The 15,653-nt window shown below is 38.4% G+C and overlaps 1 protein-coding gene across 1 annotated transcript in view; it reads right to left on the bottom strand.

Moving 5' to 3' along the window:
- Positions 1-3,237: 3,237 nt before the first annotated feature.
- The window catches only part of DEPDC7 (DEP domain containing 7), a 23,276-nt gene continuing 10,860 nt past the window's right edge, over positions 3,238-15,653 (bottom strand). The window contains exons 2-9 of the mRNA XM_010831821.1: positions 10,918-11,308; positions 9,062-9,189; positions 8,070-8,259; positions 5,219-5,430; positions 4,327-4,469; positions 4,023-4,148; positions 3,851-3,929; positions 3,238-3,560 (exon numbers count right to left, since the gene is read on the bottom strand). Coding sequence (XP_010830123.1) covers positions 3,367-3,560; positions 3,851-3,929; positions 4,023-4,148; positions 4,327-4,469; positions 5,219-5,430; positions 8,070-8,259; positions 9,062-9,189; positions 10,918-11,308 — 1,463 coding nt within the window. The 3' untranslated portion in view covers positions 3,238-3,366. The remainder of the gene's footprint in view (positions 3,561-3,850; positions 3,930-4,022; positions 4,149-4,326; positions 4,470-5,218; positions 5,431-8,069; positions 8,260-9,061; positions 9,190-10,917; positions 11,309-15,653) is intronic.

Here is a 15,653-nt window from a genome sequence, read left to right as displayed (position 1 = left end):
GCACCCGGCCGCACCTCCCGCCTGTCCCACGTAGGGCGTCGCCATGTTCCCTTACGGAAAGGCGGGAGGTGCGGCCGGGTGCCAGCTGCGGGGGCCCAGTGGGCTGTGACTCGGAGCCGGGAGGCCCCCGCCCCAGAGAGGGCGGCGCCATGTTTCTGTACGGAAAAACGGGCTGCGGGGCAGGCGGCGCGGAGGCAGTCGAGGAAGGCGAAAGGATTGGCTGTTTCGGTGCAAAGCCTTCCCCGTCCTGGTTTTCAAATTTAAATATTACATCATGGTTTACAGCCACGTTATTTGTTCCCCTCCCCTCGTTTTTGGTTGTTAAAAAAAAAAAGTCATGCCCACCACCGGGATGGCCAAATTTCATTTTAACGGCACAGATTCGATTTGGTTTGAGTCATCTCTTTTATCTAAGCGGTCGCTACTGTGTCGACGGGAAGAGCGAGATCTTCGCCCTGAAAAGATGGAAGGCAAGGAGGCAAAGACGTCTCACGAGGGTTCAACTCGGTTTAGAGAGCTCAGAAACACAGCACTCAGCATTTTATGTGCCATATGTATTCTAGAAAGTAAACACACCGTGTTAAGACAAGCTTGTTCTGAAGCCTCCTTCCCCTTTGTCTCAGGTGCCCGGGCCGTGGCTGTCGCAGCCCTGAACAGTTGCTGATCCAAGAAAACCATGCTTTTCTCAGCCTATATAGTAAGACAGCAAACTACACGAATAGAAATCGTTGTGAGGGGTCTATCTTCAAAAGTAAAAGTTCATAACTTTTATCTGTTCTTTTGAAAAATGCTTTAAGAATGAACATCAAACATGTGTGCCTTAAAATGAAGGTAACAATCAAGCCTCTTACCTGAAGCCTATAAACTTGTTAAATAACTAGAACAAAACAAGCTGGAGTGGAATTAGGAGTTGCTTTCAAATGCCACTTCTAAATAGATCACACATGGGCAGTTATTCCTACGTTAAAGTAAGAATTTTTCCTGAAACACAGTTCTCAGAAGAGGATTCACTTTGAGGGGGGAGGGGGGTGCCATAAGATATTAACTGGAACTAAGATTTAGGAAGAAAACATTCAGTTCTCACTTCAGAGTCTAGACGAATATACTTTTTGGTGTTGTTAAGTTGCTAAGGTGACTCTCTATGACCCCTTGGACAGCACCATGCCAGGCCTCTCTGTCCTCCACTATCTCCCAGAGTTTGCTCAATTCATGTCCATTAGTCGCTAATGCTATATAATCATTGCATCCTCTGCCACCCCTTCTCCTTTTGCCTTCGATCTTTCCCAGCATCAGGGTCTTTTTCAATGAGTCAGCTCTTCACATCAAGTGGCCAAAGTATTGGAACTTCAGCATCAGTCCTTCCAATATACCATAGTCTCTAAATTAGCTGTTCCCTTCTCCAGGGGATCTTCCAACCCAGGGATCAAACCCAGGTTCCCCACATTGCAGGCAGATTCTTTACCAGCTGAGCAAGGGAAGCCCTTCAGATCAGGGCTTACCATAAACATGACCAATTTTCTTAAAACTTTACGCTTATGAAGTTTGAGGTAAACTGTGGTTTTACTAGATTGTCCATGAAATTAACATTGTATTAGAATGCTGCTGCTTCTAGGACCATGAATATAACTAAAAAATTCTGTCTTCCCCTGAAGGAGAGCTGTTAGTTTTGTTGCCAAATAATGATGTTTATTCCATTATGTGCAAAATAAAAGTTGCAAATCAGGAAGTACACACACTGTTGCTCCGTCAGCTGTGGTCTCACCACATTTTAAGTAGTTTGTTTCTAAAAACTTCCTCACTCAAATCATGAACTGTTTTCTCTTTCACTTCACTGTAGAGAGCTGCCTTCCTTTCCTGCCTATGCAACAAAGCAAAATACACATCACAAAAGAACCCACCTGACACAACTATTCCTTACTTTATTAGAATTATATTACGTACTATAGATGAGTCCTCAACTTTTTCCTTTTTAAAGACTAGCCAGAACACATGTATACCTGTGGCAGATTCATTTTGATATATGGCAAAACCAATACAATATTGTAAAGTTAAAAAATAAAATAAATTAAAAAAAAAAAAAAGACTAGCCAGTATATCTTTGAAAACAAAAGACTGACATGCTAGCATATTTGGTACATCATTTTAGTTTTCCTACCCCTCATTAAAACTGTGAATTTAAAATTCAGTCTCATTTTAATCTTTTGGTTTTATTATTGTAAAGATGCATAATTTAAAACTGTATTATACGTTACAATTATTATACTGCATGTCTACTTCACAAGTGTATTGTGTCAGTGCAGTGCAGTTGTTCCAAAATAACTATTAACTGAATAAAAAGTTGTTGAGACATTAGTTCTAATGACTAATTTACAAGGAATGAAGGACACAGAGGAACATGATAAAGGATAGTACAGGCTTGCAGTCAGCTAAATCCAGATTGTGGGAAACTCAAGAACAGCCGACCAGGTTTACTGAATAACAAACAGAGAGAAAAGAAGGGAGGAGAGACAAAGAGAAAAACCTATAAAGATTTAAGAAGCACATTAACCAATTGCAATGTATGAACTCTGTTGGGATCCCTACGTAAATGTCACCGTCATTTGAGATCAGAAACTGTGAACACTGACTGCATTTTTGAAGATATTAAGGAATTGTGACTTTGTGTGTGTATAATAATGATACTGGGGTTATGTTTTTAATGTCCTTATCTTTTAGTCATATATACTGAAATCTTATAGATGAAGTGATAGCATGTATGAAATCTGCTGAGGTGGGAGCCCAGAATAAACAAGACTGGCCATGAGTTGACAACTGTTGAAACTGGATGATGAATACATGAAGGGCTCATTATTCTATTCTCCCCATATTTATGTATGTTTGAAATTATACACAATAAGCTTTAAAAGATGCTGAAGTTGTCAAAAGCATTAGGACAGTTCAATTTCTGACTTGTCTACAGTTTATGGTAACTGACAAATTCACTTTAGCATAGCCTAAATTTCTATCTTGTATCTTCAAGAAATATACCTTTCAAGGTACAAACCACACTCCTATTAACTTGTAATTACAGACATCCTAACTGTTTAATACTTTATTTTATAAACGCTGCAATGTCCCATCATTTAAATTCCCAGGATGTTCTATAAAGTATTGTGCACAATAATTATAAATCAACTCACCTGAGAGAGGTCAATACTTAACAGCAATACACCACCTAATACTCAGTTTCACAAAAGGTTATACAAAAAATGTTTTATTAAGTACAGTTTCATACTTAGAGGAACATCTAATATTACAATATGATTGAATCTTTAGGATACATAATTTATTCTTAAAATGCACAAGTTATATACAGACACTGGAAACTCAGTCCCCAAAATACTCAATAAACACGTCTGGGTGACACTTATAGAACTGACCTAACAATTTTTTCTTCTCTTTGGTGGAAAGTTTTGAATCCTCATCAATATTTTTTAGTAAATTCAATAGCTCATCCTTGGTTGTCTTCCTTGTATGGTCAGAATAATCACTTCGATCAATTCTCTGGCAATAAATATATCCTTAAAGTTTAAAAGTAAAAAGTTCAGTTAATGGATCTAGTCCTCAGATTTAACAAGAAAAAAACCACTTGTATATATATATTTTTTTTTTTTTTCTTCCCCCACTTTATAAAATGCATGTAAAGGTGCTAAGCACTGCTGACTTTCTAACCCTGTCAGGTTGCTTTTCTGACATAAAAAGGCTCTCTGCTAAGTCTGAATAGCTCTGAGAAGATGAGTTAGAGTCTAGCTGAAGCTAAAATGCAACTACTTATCCTCGTGAGACATGGAAGGAGTATTTCTCAGATTACCTGCGTCTCTGTTTGGATCTCTTCCTTTCTGAATGTCCATGAGCTTAATACTGACAATTTTATGTAGAGTTCCAGGAATCTTAAAAAAAAAAAAAAAGAAGGCACATGGAACATTATGCATTTTAATTTAGTGATCTATTACATAAGTTCAACTTTACTTTCAGAGTTTTACCTTAAAAACATCTTTTTGATGATCCATTAAAAAGAGCACCAGAAGATCAGTTTTGCCTTTGGATAAATTTTTATTGTGAACAATAGCTTTTGAGAATATCCTTTTCACAACCATTCGGTTGTCACTCTGTAAAAGAATATATACCCAATAGAATTTATTTTTAAGAATAAATGTAATATAAAAAGCAATGTTAAATATTAATAGCTACTATCCATTTCCACATACTTGATGCTGATAATGGAATAATATGTCCTGTAAGTATTACAGATACTGAATACAATTAACATTTAGACAAAAGACTTACTTCTTGCTGTAATTTAAATTCAGAAGGATGTGCTGCAACAGCCATGAAATACAGCAGTCTTCTAAATTCTTCTCTATTTTGGGAATCCAAAAGCTTTAGAAAGAGCTGAGTAGCTTCTAATGCTATTTCAGTCTTCCCGTTCACTTTTGCCAAAAGGAAAAAAATGCTTTAATTTTGACCAGACACAACTATATCAAAGGGAACAAAAGTCAAGCTAAAACTTAAGCTAATCAGTAAACTTATCCAAAATTATGTTCAACAGCAAAACAAAGAGACTAGGAATTAAAATGAATGACCAATACCATCAAGAAAGCCTATACTCAAACTGGCAAGTCCTAAGTCCTTGTCATTCACAAATCTTAGGATATTAAATCTAATATGACTTTGTAAATAAATTCTCAGCCCATGTTTTCCAATAATTCACGACATTTCAAGGGTACACTATGTATACAGTACTGATATAGCCAACTCTGAGAAAAATAGGATTCTTTGAAATCTGCAACTTGTTTTCAACAAACCACGTGGAACAGTCTGCCTCACTGGTACAGGGACAAAGCAGAGTGTCTGCCATTGTGAAGAGGATGAATGGAGAATGGTGACAGTGCTGGTAACACTTTCTGAAAAAGAGAACTGCTGCTCTATGCTTATTAAGTTTCCAGTGAATGAGAGCAGCATTCACCTGTAGCGACCAGAAGTCCCTGCATGACTTCAGAGCTCAGTAAAGCTGCTTTCCAAATGAACCATGGAAGTTTTGGGAAAAACATACTTTCCATGGATTAGTCTAGATCCATTCCCAGCTTGAAGTAATACCATTTTGGTTAATTTTGGGACAAGAAACTTTGTCCTGTTCCCTCCAAAGAGAAATTTTAGTATTCAGTAACATCTTACTTACCTAGGAGTTCTGCAATTCCATTATGAACATCAGATAAGTGATTTAACAGAGGTTCCCTACTACTGTAATATTTGCTAATGGCATCAAACAGAAGTTCTTTCACTAAGTCTATTCTATCTGGTTGCTCAGGAAAGTTTCTGCTTATGTCTACCACCATCTGGTCTGGAAGGTATTCCAAGCAATCAATTGCTGAAGAGAGCCACTCATCTTCCCTATGAGAGAAAAGAATTATTTTAAAAAGCAAAGGATAACCAATAAACCCATACCTGATTTACTAGCTGTTTCAAGTTTCCCACTAAGATGAATCTCTATACACCTTTGGGGCTGCTATTTGCTGTTTAGTCCCTAAGTCATGTTTGATTGTTTGTGACCCCATGGACTGTAGCCCGCCAGGGTTGCATGGGATTTTCCAGGCAAGACTACTGGAATGGGTTGCCATTTCCTGCTCCAGGAGATCTTCCTGACCTGGGGATCAAACCCATGTCTCCTGCTTGGCAGGTGGATTCTTTACCACTGAGCCACCTGGGAAGCCAAAGATATGTATAATTCTTTATAGCTTGTATAATGGATATGCATAATTCTATAGCTAGGTCATGTATCACAGATAAAAAGTTGATTTTAATATGTCTTCACTCTTTTTTAAAGCAAAAACAGAAACTATCCACTATAATACAGGCCTGAAAAGGACATCAGAATTCAAATTCCACTCCTTAAATTTACTATTGAGGTCCAGAAACTCTTAAGTTACTGGCTCAGGGTCCCAGGAAGGACTAGATCCCAGATCTGATTCCTAAACCAGCATTTTTCTCACAGACTGTGGTTTACTTCAAAGCTCTGGGTATGATCTATCATCTCTGACTCTGGCTAGAAGAGAATAGAGGAAGACAAGTTAGGGTTTCAAAATAATTAAATATTAATTAGCCATTTCTAATAAAATCCCAGTTGGGTAACTTAAGAAAATTGCTACATTTTAAGAAATAGAATGACTAACTTTTAACATTCAATTTGTTAATACAGGCATCAGCAGTACATGAACCAAGAACTTTTGGATATACAAGCTGGGTTTAGAAAAGGCAGAGGAACCAAAGATCAAATTGCCAGCATTCAATGGATCCTGGAGAAAGCTAGAGAATTGCAGAAAAACATCTGCTTCATTGACTACGCTAAAGCCTTTTACTGTGTGGATCACAAGAAACTGTGGGAAATTCTTAAAGAGATGGGAGTACCAGACCACTTTACTGGTCTCCTGGGAAAACTGCATGTGCATCAAGAAGCAACAGAACTGGACATGGAACAACTGACTAGTTCAAAATTGGGAAAGGAGTATGACAAGGCAGTGTATTGTCACCCTACTTATTTAACTTACATGCAGAGTACATCATGAAAAATGCTGGCCTAGATGAATCACAGGCTGGAATCAAGACTGCTGGGAGAAATATCAGCAACCTCAGATAGGCAGATGCTAGCACTCTAATGGTAGAAAGGGAAGAGGAACTAAAGAGCCTCTTAATGAAGGTGAAAGAGGAGAGTGAAAAAGCTGGCTTGAAACTCAACGTTTAAAAAACTAAGATCATGGCATCCAGTCCCATCACTTTGTGGAAAACAGATGGGGGAAAAATTGAAACAGTGACAGATTTTATTTTCTTGGGCTCCAAAACCACTGCAGACAGTGACTACAGCCATGAAATTAAAAGACGCTTGCTTCTTGGAAGAAAAGCTATGACAAATCTAGACAGTGTATTAAAAAGCAGAGACAGCGCTTTGCCAATAAAAGGTCCATATAGTCAAAGCTATGGTTTTTCCAGTAGTCATGTATGGATGAGAGAACTCGACCATAAAGAAGGCTGAGCACCAAACTGATGCTTTCGAACTGTGGTGCTGGAGAAGACTCTTAGGAGTCCCTTGGACTGCAAGGAGATCCAACCAGTCAATCCTAAAGGAAATCAACCTTGAATATTCATTGCAAGGACTGATGCTGAAGCTCCAATATTTTGGCCACCTAATGTGAAGAGCTGACTCACTGGAAAGACCCTGAAGCTGGGAGAGATGGAAGGCTAAAGGAGAATGGGGCAGCAGAGGATGAGATGGTTGGATGGCATCACCGACTCAATGGACATGAATCTGAGCAAACTCCAGGAGACAGTGAAGGACAGGCGAGCCTGGCATGCTGCAGTCCACGGGGTCGCAAAGACTCAGACACAACTTATCAATTGAACAACAACAAATAGTTTAAAAAAAAATCATATCTTCCACTGCTGTGGACTCAGGACAACTAATTCTGCCACCACCCAGGTCAGGTCACCTCCTGTGGTCATCAGCTTCATCTTAAGATGTAGACAGATGATCTTTTAAGGTAGATTTCTGATTCTGTACTTAAAATTTAAGGTCATTATAAAATACCTTCACCTATTAATTTAAATTGTATAAATGTAATTTAAATTCTTATGTTGGGATTATTTTTTTCATGTAAGGTTTTAAGCTACCTTTTGACATTCAACTATATTAATAGTTCATTAGAATGTAGAACTGGTGAAGTACTAGAAATGTAAGACCAGACAGCTCTAAGAGACTAGACAGACCTATATTTTAACAAAGAAGGTGGAGCATAATCATTTTCTTCACTTGATATGCAAGTAAGATATATGTTGAAAAAAAATGAATATGATAAATAATGACATTTAAATCTCATTAATTTTGACCAAGGTAATTTTGTTCTTCATTTTTCCCAACAATGATAATATCAACTGACAAAGCATATCTGATTGTATGGACAGAAGAATTCAAAAGATTATCTTAAAACTAATTATCTTCCTACAAATACACTCAAATTATTACAGGTTTTTCCACATACTGAGAATCACTGTAAGCCTTGAGAATCCCTCGATCCAGATAGTTCCTGTTGTTGACCAAGTCAAGCTGCCTCTTAGGCTGACTAACTTTAGGTATCATCTCTTGCCGTTTGAGGAGGGAGTCAAGGAGAGGAAGGTCTATAAGCTGGAGCAGTCGCCCTATTGTTTCTTCTTGCCACACTTCATTAATAACTGCACAGGGAAAATGACAAGGGGAAAGTTAACAGCAGTTACTACAGGCTCACCACAGTATCTGCCTAGGCAGGTCTAAGCTAATAAATTTGTGGAAAAAAAAACAAAAGAGAAAGTCAGTTTTATGAAGTGGTTTCTTATAACAAAGGAACAACAATTCAAGATTTGTTGTAAAGTGTAGGAGAACAGACTTTGGACAACAGGAATTCTTTTCATTCTTGTACTGTAAAAAGCAATATGGCTTGATAAGAGATCAAGTCATATAACATGTTAATAAGGACCGAGGAAGAAAGAATGAGTCATTCAGTCTGAAAACTCGTCTGAAACTATTGGCTGCAGATTATTCCACTCAGGGTTTCCACAAGTGGGATGGGGGAGGGAAGGTGGAAATCCGTCCTTAAAACCACATTCCACGGCCATAGACAAAGAAGAACATAAGAATCCTGTTAATGTTTTAATATAATTTTCCAATTTTTTACTGACTCTTATAAAATCTTAGAGAAAGCTAGAGTTGAGAACAGATTTTAAATACATTTTTTAAAAAATCTGCATGCAAATCATTTCAGATTTGAACCTCTGCCAGCTGATAGGACAAAAGTCAGTGTTCAGAATTGCAACACTGATCTATTTGTTAAAGATAATAGACCTCTGTTAAAACTTAATATAAACAGCTTTAATACACAGTGTGCTCTTTCTCTGTGCTCTGAATATCTAAATTCTAATAAAGGTTAGGACTGAAAAAATTTAAATAACTTTATTTGAAGTTAGTCTTCTATTCCTTCCTGTATCATCTTGAGCTTACCTTGTGGAGACAAGGTTGCAGAGATATTTACACGAGGAGAGTCGGCAGGCTTTAAACTCAGGTTTTCCCACAGAGCCTCTAAACTTGTGGATCTGATGTCAGAGGACTTAAATAATGTATCTGCATATCTACAACAAATTTATTTCATAAATTTTTATTAGTAAGCCCACAGAAATATTTTTGCATTTGAGAGCTACGAGTGTCTAGACAGTTTATGTATTCCACAGCAAAAGCATAACAAATTCAAATTCTAAGAGGAGGATAAAATATAAGACATGCCACCTTCTTTCTCAAGCCTGAATATATACTCTAAATAAATTCTCCTTTGAGCACTTAAAGTGATTCAATGACTAAAATTGTGTCTCCAATTTTAAAACACAATCAGACATAGTCAAACTTAATTATGCTTATCATTTTTATTAGTGATCTCTATTTCCAGGGCATTCTCTGGTAGACAGTGCTCATCAAATACGGATCTACAATCCCCTACTCACAATTCTGAAACCCAAAAAGCTTTGAAAAATTCAAAGTTGTCTATTCAGAATTCATACAGTGACAAAACCTGTTTTGAGATTTTCATAGCCTTTATATCTATCCCAGTTAATATGAACGTTTTCACTGCAGAAATATTAATGTGTTTGATTACCAGATGCTGTCCCAGATCCCTCTAGGAGTGTTATCTGCGTGCATGCTCAGCTGTGTCTGAGCAACCCCATGGACTATAGTCTGCCAGGCTTTTCTGTCTATGGAATTCTCCAGGCAAGAAAACTGTAGTGGGTTGCCACTTCCTACTCCAGGGGATCTTCCTGGCCCAGATATCAAACCTATGTCTCCTGTGTCTAGGAGTGTTATCTAGTAAATGATATATGTATATTATTAGCTTTCTAAAATCTCCAAAGTTCCAAATTTCGATAAGCATCTGTTCCAAAGGTTTCAGATAAAGCACAGGGATCTCCATTTGGAAAGTACTGACCATGCCCTACCTGTCCCACTTCCTTCATATACAGAGAAGTACGTTTTATCATGTTTTACATATAGAATTAAAAAACACTTCAAAGTCAATACACTATACGTCTGACTTTGGGTCAGATCTGAACTTTAAGAGCTTCAATTACACAGTCACCTCCTCACCATTAAGCTGAGGGGAATAAAAGGGAAAAGTTTTATTTCATGACAAATAACTACGTTAACTATGCACTTATGACCTATATCCATTTCAGTCACTGGGTTCTACAATGTTGTCTCCCTTTAAATGGTTCCTCCTCCTCCACCACTGCTGCCTACTTCCTCCTCATCTGTAGATCACAGTATTGCAACAGATTCCTACCTAGCTCTCCCCATTAGGCTGTCCATATAGCTGCCAGGATGACCTTTCTGAAGGTCAATCTCAACATACTTTGAGTCTTTCTATGGCCTCCCTGACATCTCTGTGATCACATGCAAACTCCCTAACATGTCCTATAAATTTTCTGCATTCTGGCTCCTTTCATATTTCACATCTGCTATTTCCTGGATTCTAGTGACAACCCACCTGTTGGTCTTCCATACCACTTTGTGTATAAACTCTCTAATATTCTTTATACTATAATTGTAACTTGAAGCAGGAAAATCAAAATTTGTTGATGACTTCCAATAAGAATTCTAGGAGATATCAAATAAAAGTTCACTCTATCAAATTTACCCACAGACCCAGATTTTAGCCTAATTTACTATTTCAAAAGTAAAAGATAGTCAGCATCTCACTAAAAAGTAGACAAAATCCTGTAAACATCCCCTCTGCCAATATCCTGAGACTGATTATGCTAACAAGGTGCCTCTTCCTGCCGATATTAAATGAAAATCTAACATATACTCACCTGGAAGGTGAACATACTTTGTTTTCTTTCCCTAACTGACTGTCTTGGTTAGGTGTCGTTGTGAATCTATAAAGGCTGCAGCTACTATCTTCAAATGTGGGTTTTTTGTCTTTTCCGAAGACTTTGGTTGGAACTGCTTCAAATACTTTGTAGTCCATAAGTGCCTGACAAACTCTTACCACTTTGGCCCGAGGAATATCTACATCACCAAAATATTTATTCTGCATTAGGTGAGAAAAAATGACATCCACAGCTTCTGAACCAACAAAGCAGTCATTGTGTCTTTTTAAATGGTGCCTTCGTTTTTTCACCTCCACCTGTGTTTGAAGAGTGTTTATAATGCTGCTCCAAACATATGTGGCTCCAAATGGCTTCTGGGCTACACTGAAACCTGAAATGGGAAAAATCACAGACTCACCTGGCTCATTTGTAATAAGGTCTAAGCAAGCCTTAAGTAAAAAGTAGCAATCTCCAAAGCTATTAATAAGGAACAATTATTAGGGCAGCTTGTTATTGAAATATGAAATTATTAGTAGCAATTAATTAAAAAGTTACTTCCTACTATACGCTAAACACTGTTCTATGTGTTAGGATAAAAGAATGGGCAAAATAAAGTCCCTGTTCTTAAGGACTTAAACACACTTTGTGGGAAGATATCCACAACACATGTATGTTAGATCAGTGCCAAGAAGGTAAGTAAAGCCAGGTAAGAGAGAGAATGCTATTTTAGATGGGAGGTCAGGAAAGACCTCTCTGACAAGGTGATCCCTTGGCAGAAGCCTGAGTAAAATCAGGGGGCAAGCTATGCAGTTATCTGAGGGGAAAGCCGAGAAAACAGAAAGAGCAAAGGTCTTGAGGAGGAGGGAGGTGCTCTGCTGAGAACAGGAGAGAGGCCACCACAACCTACTCAGGTGACCAAGGAAAAGAACAGAAGTGAGATCAGAGAAGAGTGAAAACGGGAGTGAGCGGTGCAGATCAAATAAGACCTTGTGGCAGTTACCAATTAAGGAACTCTATTAAATGCCTTACACAAATGATCTAATCTTAGCAACTCTATGAAGCAGACATTGCCATATTTGTGAAATGGAAAACAGATATACAGAGGTTAAGTATAACTTCTGAACATTATATTGTAATGGTGGTGCTGGGATTTAGTTCATGGTCTATATGATTTCAAAGCATTTACTAGTCAGATAGATAACTAGACAGACAGATGTATAGTTATAGATATACATTCACACATAATGCTTGTTGGAATAAACTAATTTTTAAAAGCTTCTTATTATGGATGCTCATGAATTAAGTGCTTTGTAAATGAACAGTTTGGTTCCTGCTCAACAGGAGCTTAGAGACTATTGCAAAGATAGGAGAAGCACAGAAATAAAGTAAGGATTTAGCCAAATAGAAAACAAAGAAAACATGCTTTCAAATATTTATATGTTTCCTCACTTTAATAAATTGATATTTGACATAGCTACGAAGAAGAAAAGGAGAAATAATGAAAAGAAAATGGACCTTAAGTTTTAGCAAGCTAATGGAATTAATCTAGCTAATCATCAGCTTGCTGCCTATCTGGCTTGCTCTTTCTTTTTATGGAAACACAGTATACCTTTTTTTTTTTTAAACTTTACATAATTGTATTAGTTTTGCCCAATATCAAAATGAATCCACCACAGGTATACATGTGTTCCCCATCTTGAACCCTCCTCCCTCCCTCCCCATACCATCCCTCTGGGTCATCCCAGTGCACTAGCCCCAAGCATCCAGTATCGTGCATCGAACCTGGACTGAAATTGAAAACTGATTACTTCCCTTGTGTGAGCATCCTAAGTTGCCTCAATCATGTCTGACTCTTTGCAACGCCATGGACCATAGCCCACCAGGCTCTCTGTCCATGGGATTCTCCAGGCAAGAATCCTGGAGTGGGCTGCCATGCCCTCCTCTGCAGGGAATTCTCCCAACCCAGGGATCGAACTCAGGTCCCCTGCATCACAGGTAGACTCTTACCCATCTGAGCTGCCAGGGAGACTCATTTCCCTTCAAGTAGTCTAGAAAAGAAAAGCAATATGCAACAGCACAGCAGAAAGGAAGAAGGGGAATTATCATTAAAGAAACTCCTACTTGAAACAACCTTCCTTTTTTAGATAGAATGTGTAAGATGAAAGCAAAGGTACGTTTCTGAGGCATATTAAAACTCCACCTGGGAATTCCCTTGGCATTCGAGGGGTTAGGACTCCATACATCCACTGTGGGGGGCCAGGTTTCAATCCCTGACTGGCGAACTAAAATCCCATAAACTTTGTGGTATGCCTGGGGAAAAAACCTCAACTCAGTGCACGAGTCATAAATTTTAAGTGGGTCATTTGAAATTCATCTTTTGTGTTGAAATAAACATAAGGACTGCAGTGAGCCATAGCCAAAATTATCTACCATACCAATTATGGTAGATAATTTTGTATCTACCATAAATACTCCTTTTCCTATTTGGAACCAGTCTATTGTTCCATGTCCAGTTCTAACTGTTGCTTCCTGACCTGCATACAGATTTCTCAAGAGGCAGGTCAGGTGGTCTGGTATTCCCATCTCTATAAGAATTTTCCACAATTTATTGTGATCCACAAAGTCAAAGGCTTTAGCATAGTCAATAAAGCAGAAATCGATGTTTTTCTGGAACTCTCTTGCCTTTTCTATGATCCAGCAGATGTTGGCAATTTCTATGCCTTTTCTAAAACCAGCTTGAATATCTGGAAGTTCATGGTTCATGTACTGCTGAAGCCTGGCCTGGAGAATTTTGAGCATTACTTTACTAGTGTGTGAGATGAGTGCAATTGTGAGGTAGTTTGAGCATTCTTTGGCATTGCCTTTCTTTGGGACTGGAATGAAAACTGACCTTTTCCAGTCCTGTGGCCACTGCTGAGTTTTCCAAATATGCTGGCATATTGAGTGCAACACTTTCACAGCATCATGTTTTAGAATTTGAAATAGCTCGACTGGAATTCCAGCACCTCCACTAGCTTTGTTCGTAGTGATGCTTTCTAAAGCCCACTTGACTTCACATTCCAGGATGTCTGGATCTAGCTGAGTGATCACACCATCGTGATTATCTGGGTCATGAAGGTCTTTTTTGTACAGTTCTTCTGTGTATTCTTGGCATCTCTTCTAATATCTTCTGCTTCTGTTAGGTCCATACCATTTCTGTCCTTTATTGAGCCCATCTTTGCATGAAATGTTTCCTTGGTATCTCTAATTTTCTTGAAGAGATCTTTAGTCTTTCCCATTCTGTTGTTTTCCTCTTTTTCTTTGCACTGATAGCTGAGGAAGGCTTTCTTATCTCTCCTTGCTATTCTTTGGAACTCTGCATTCAGATGGCTATATCTTTCCTTTTCTCCTTTGCTTTTTGCTTCTCTTCTTTTCACAGCTATTTGTAAGGCCTCCCCAGACAGCCATTTTGCTTTTTTGCATTTCTTTTCCATGGGGATGGTCTTGCTTCCTGTCTCCTGTACAATGTCATGAACCTCCACCCATAGTTCATCAAGCACTCTTATCAGATCTAGTCCCTTAAATCTATTTCTCACTTCCACTGTATAATCCTAAGGGATTTGATTTAGGTCATACCTGAATGGTCTAGTGGTTTTCCCTACTTTCCTCAATTTAAGTCTGAATTTGACAATAAGGAGCTCATGATCTGAGCCACAGTCAGCTCCTGGTCTTGTTTTTGCCAACTGTATAGAGCTTCTCCATCTTTGGCTGCAAAGAATATAGTCAATCTGATTTTGGTGTTGACCATCTGGTGATGTACCTGTGTAGAGTCTTCTCTTGTGTTGTTGGAAGAGGGTGTTTGCTATGACCAGTGGGTTCTCTTGGCAAAACTCTATTAGCTTTTGACCTGCTTCATTCTGTACTCCAACAGCCAAAGTTGCCTGTTATTCCAGGTGTTTCTTGACTTCCTATTTTTGCATTCCAATCCCCTATAATGAAAAGGACATCTTTTTTGGGTGTTAGTTCTAGAAGGTCTTGTAGGTCTTCATAGAACCGTTCAACTTCAGCTTCTTCAGGATTACTGGTCGGGGCATAGACTTGGATTCCATGATATTGAATGGTTTGCCTTGGAAATGAACAGAGATCATTCTGTTGTTTTTGAGACTGTATCCAAGTACTGCATTTTGGACTCTTCTGTTGACTAGGATGGCTACTCCATTTCTTCTACGGGATTCTTGCCCACAGTAATAGATACAATTGTCATCTGAGTTAAATTCATCCATTCTAGTCCATTTTAGTTCGCTAATTCCTAAAATGTCAATGTTCACTCTTGCCATCTCCTGTTTGATCACTTCCAATTTGCTTTGATTCATGGACCTAACATTCCAGGTTCCTATGCAATATTGCCCTTTACAGCATCAGACCTTGCTTCCATCAGCAGTCACATACACAATTGGGTGCTGTTTTTCCTTTGGCTCCGTCTCTTCATTCTTTCTGGAGTTATTTCTTCACTGATCTCCTACTGACCTGGAGAGTTCATCTTTCAGTGTCCTATCTTTTTGCCTTTTCATACTATTCATGTTTCATACTATTTCATCAAAGAGCCTCTTGATGAAAGTGAAATAAGAGAGTGAAAAAGTTGGCTTAAAGCTCAACATTCAGAAAACAAAGATCATGGCATCCAGTTCCACTCAGTTCAGTTCAGTCGCTCAGTCGTGTCCGACTCTTTGCGACCCCATGAATCGCAGCACGCCAGG

The sequence above is a fragment of the Bison bison genome, unplaced genomic scaffold, assembly GCF_000754665.1.
Source record: "Bison bison bison isolate TAMUID 2011002044 unplaced genomic scaffold, Bison_UMD1.0 scf7180017864531, whole genome shotgun sequence".
NCBI classification, from domain to species: Eukaryota; Metazoa; Chordata; class Mammalia; order Artiodactyla; family Bovidae; genus Bison; species Bison bison.
Note: the sequence above shows the minus strand (reverse complement) of the source record. Positions and strands in the feature narration are given on the sequence as shown.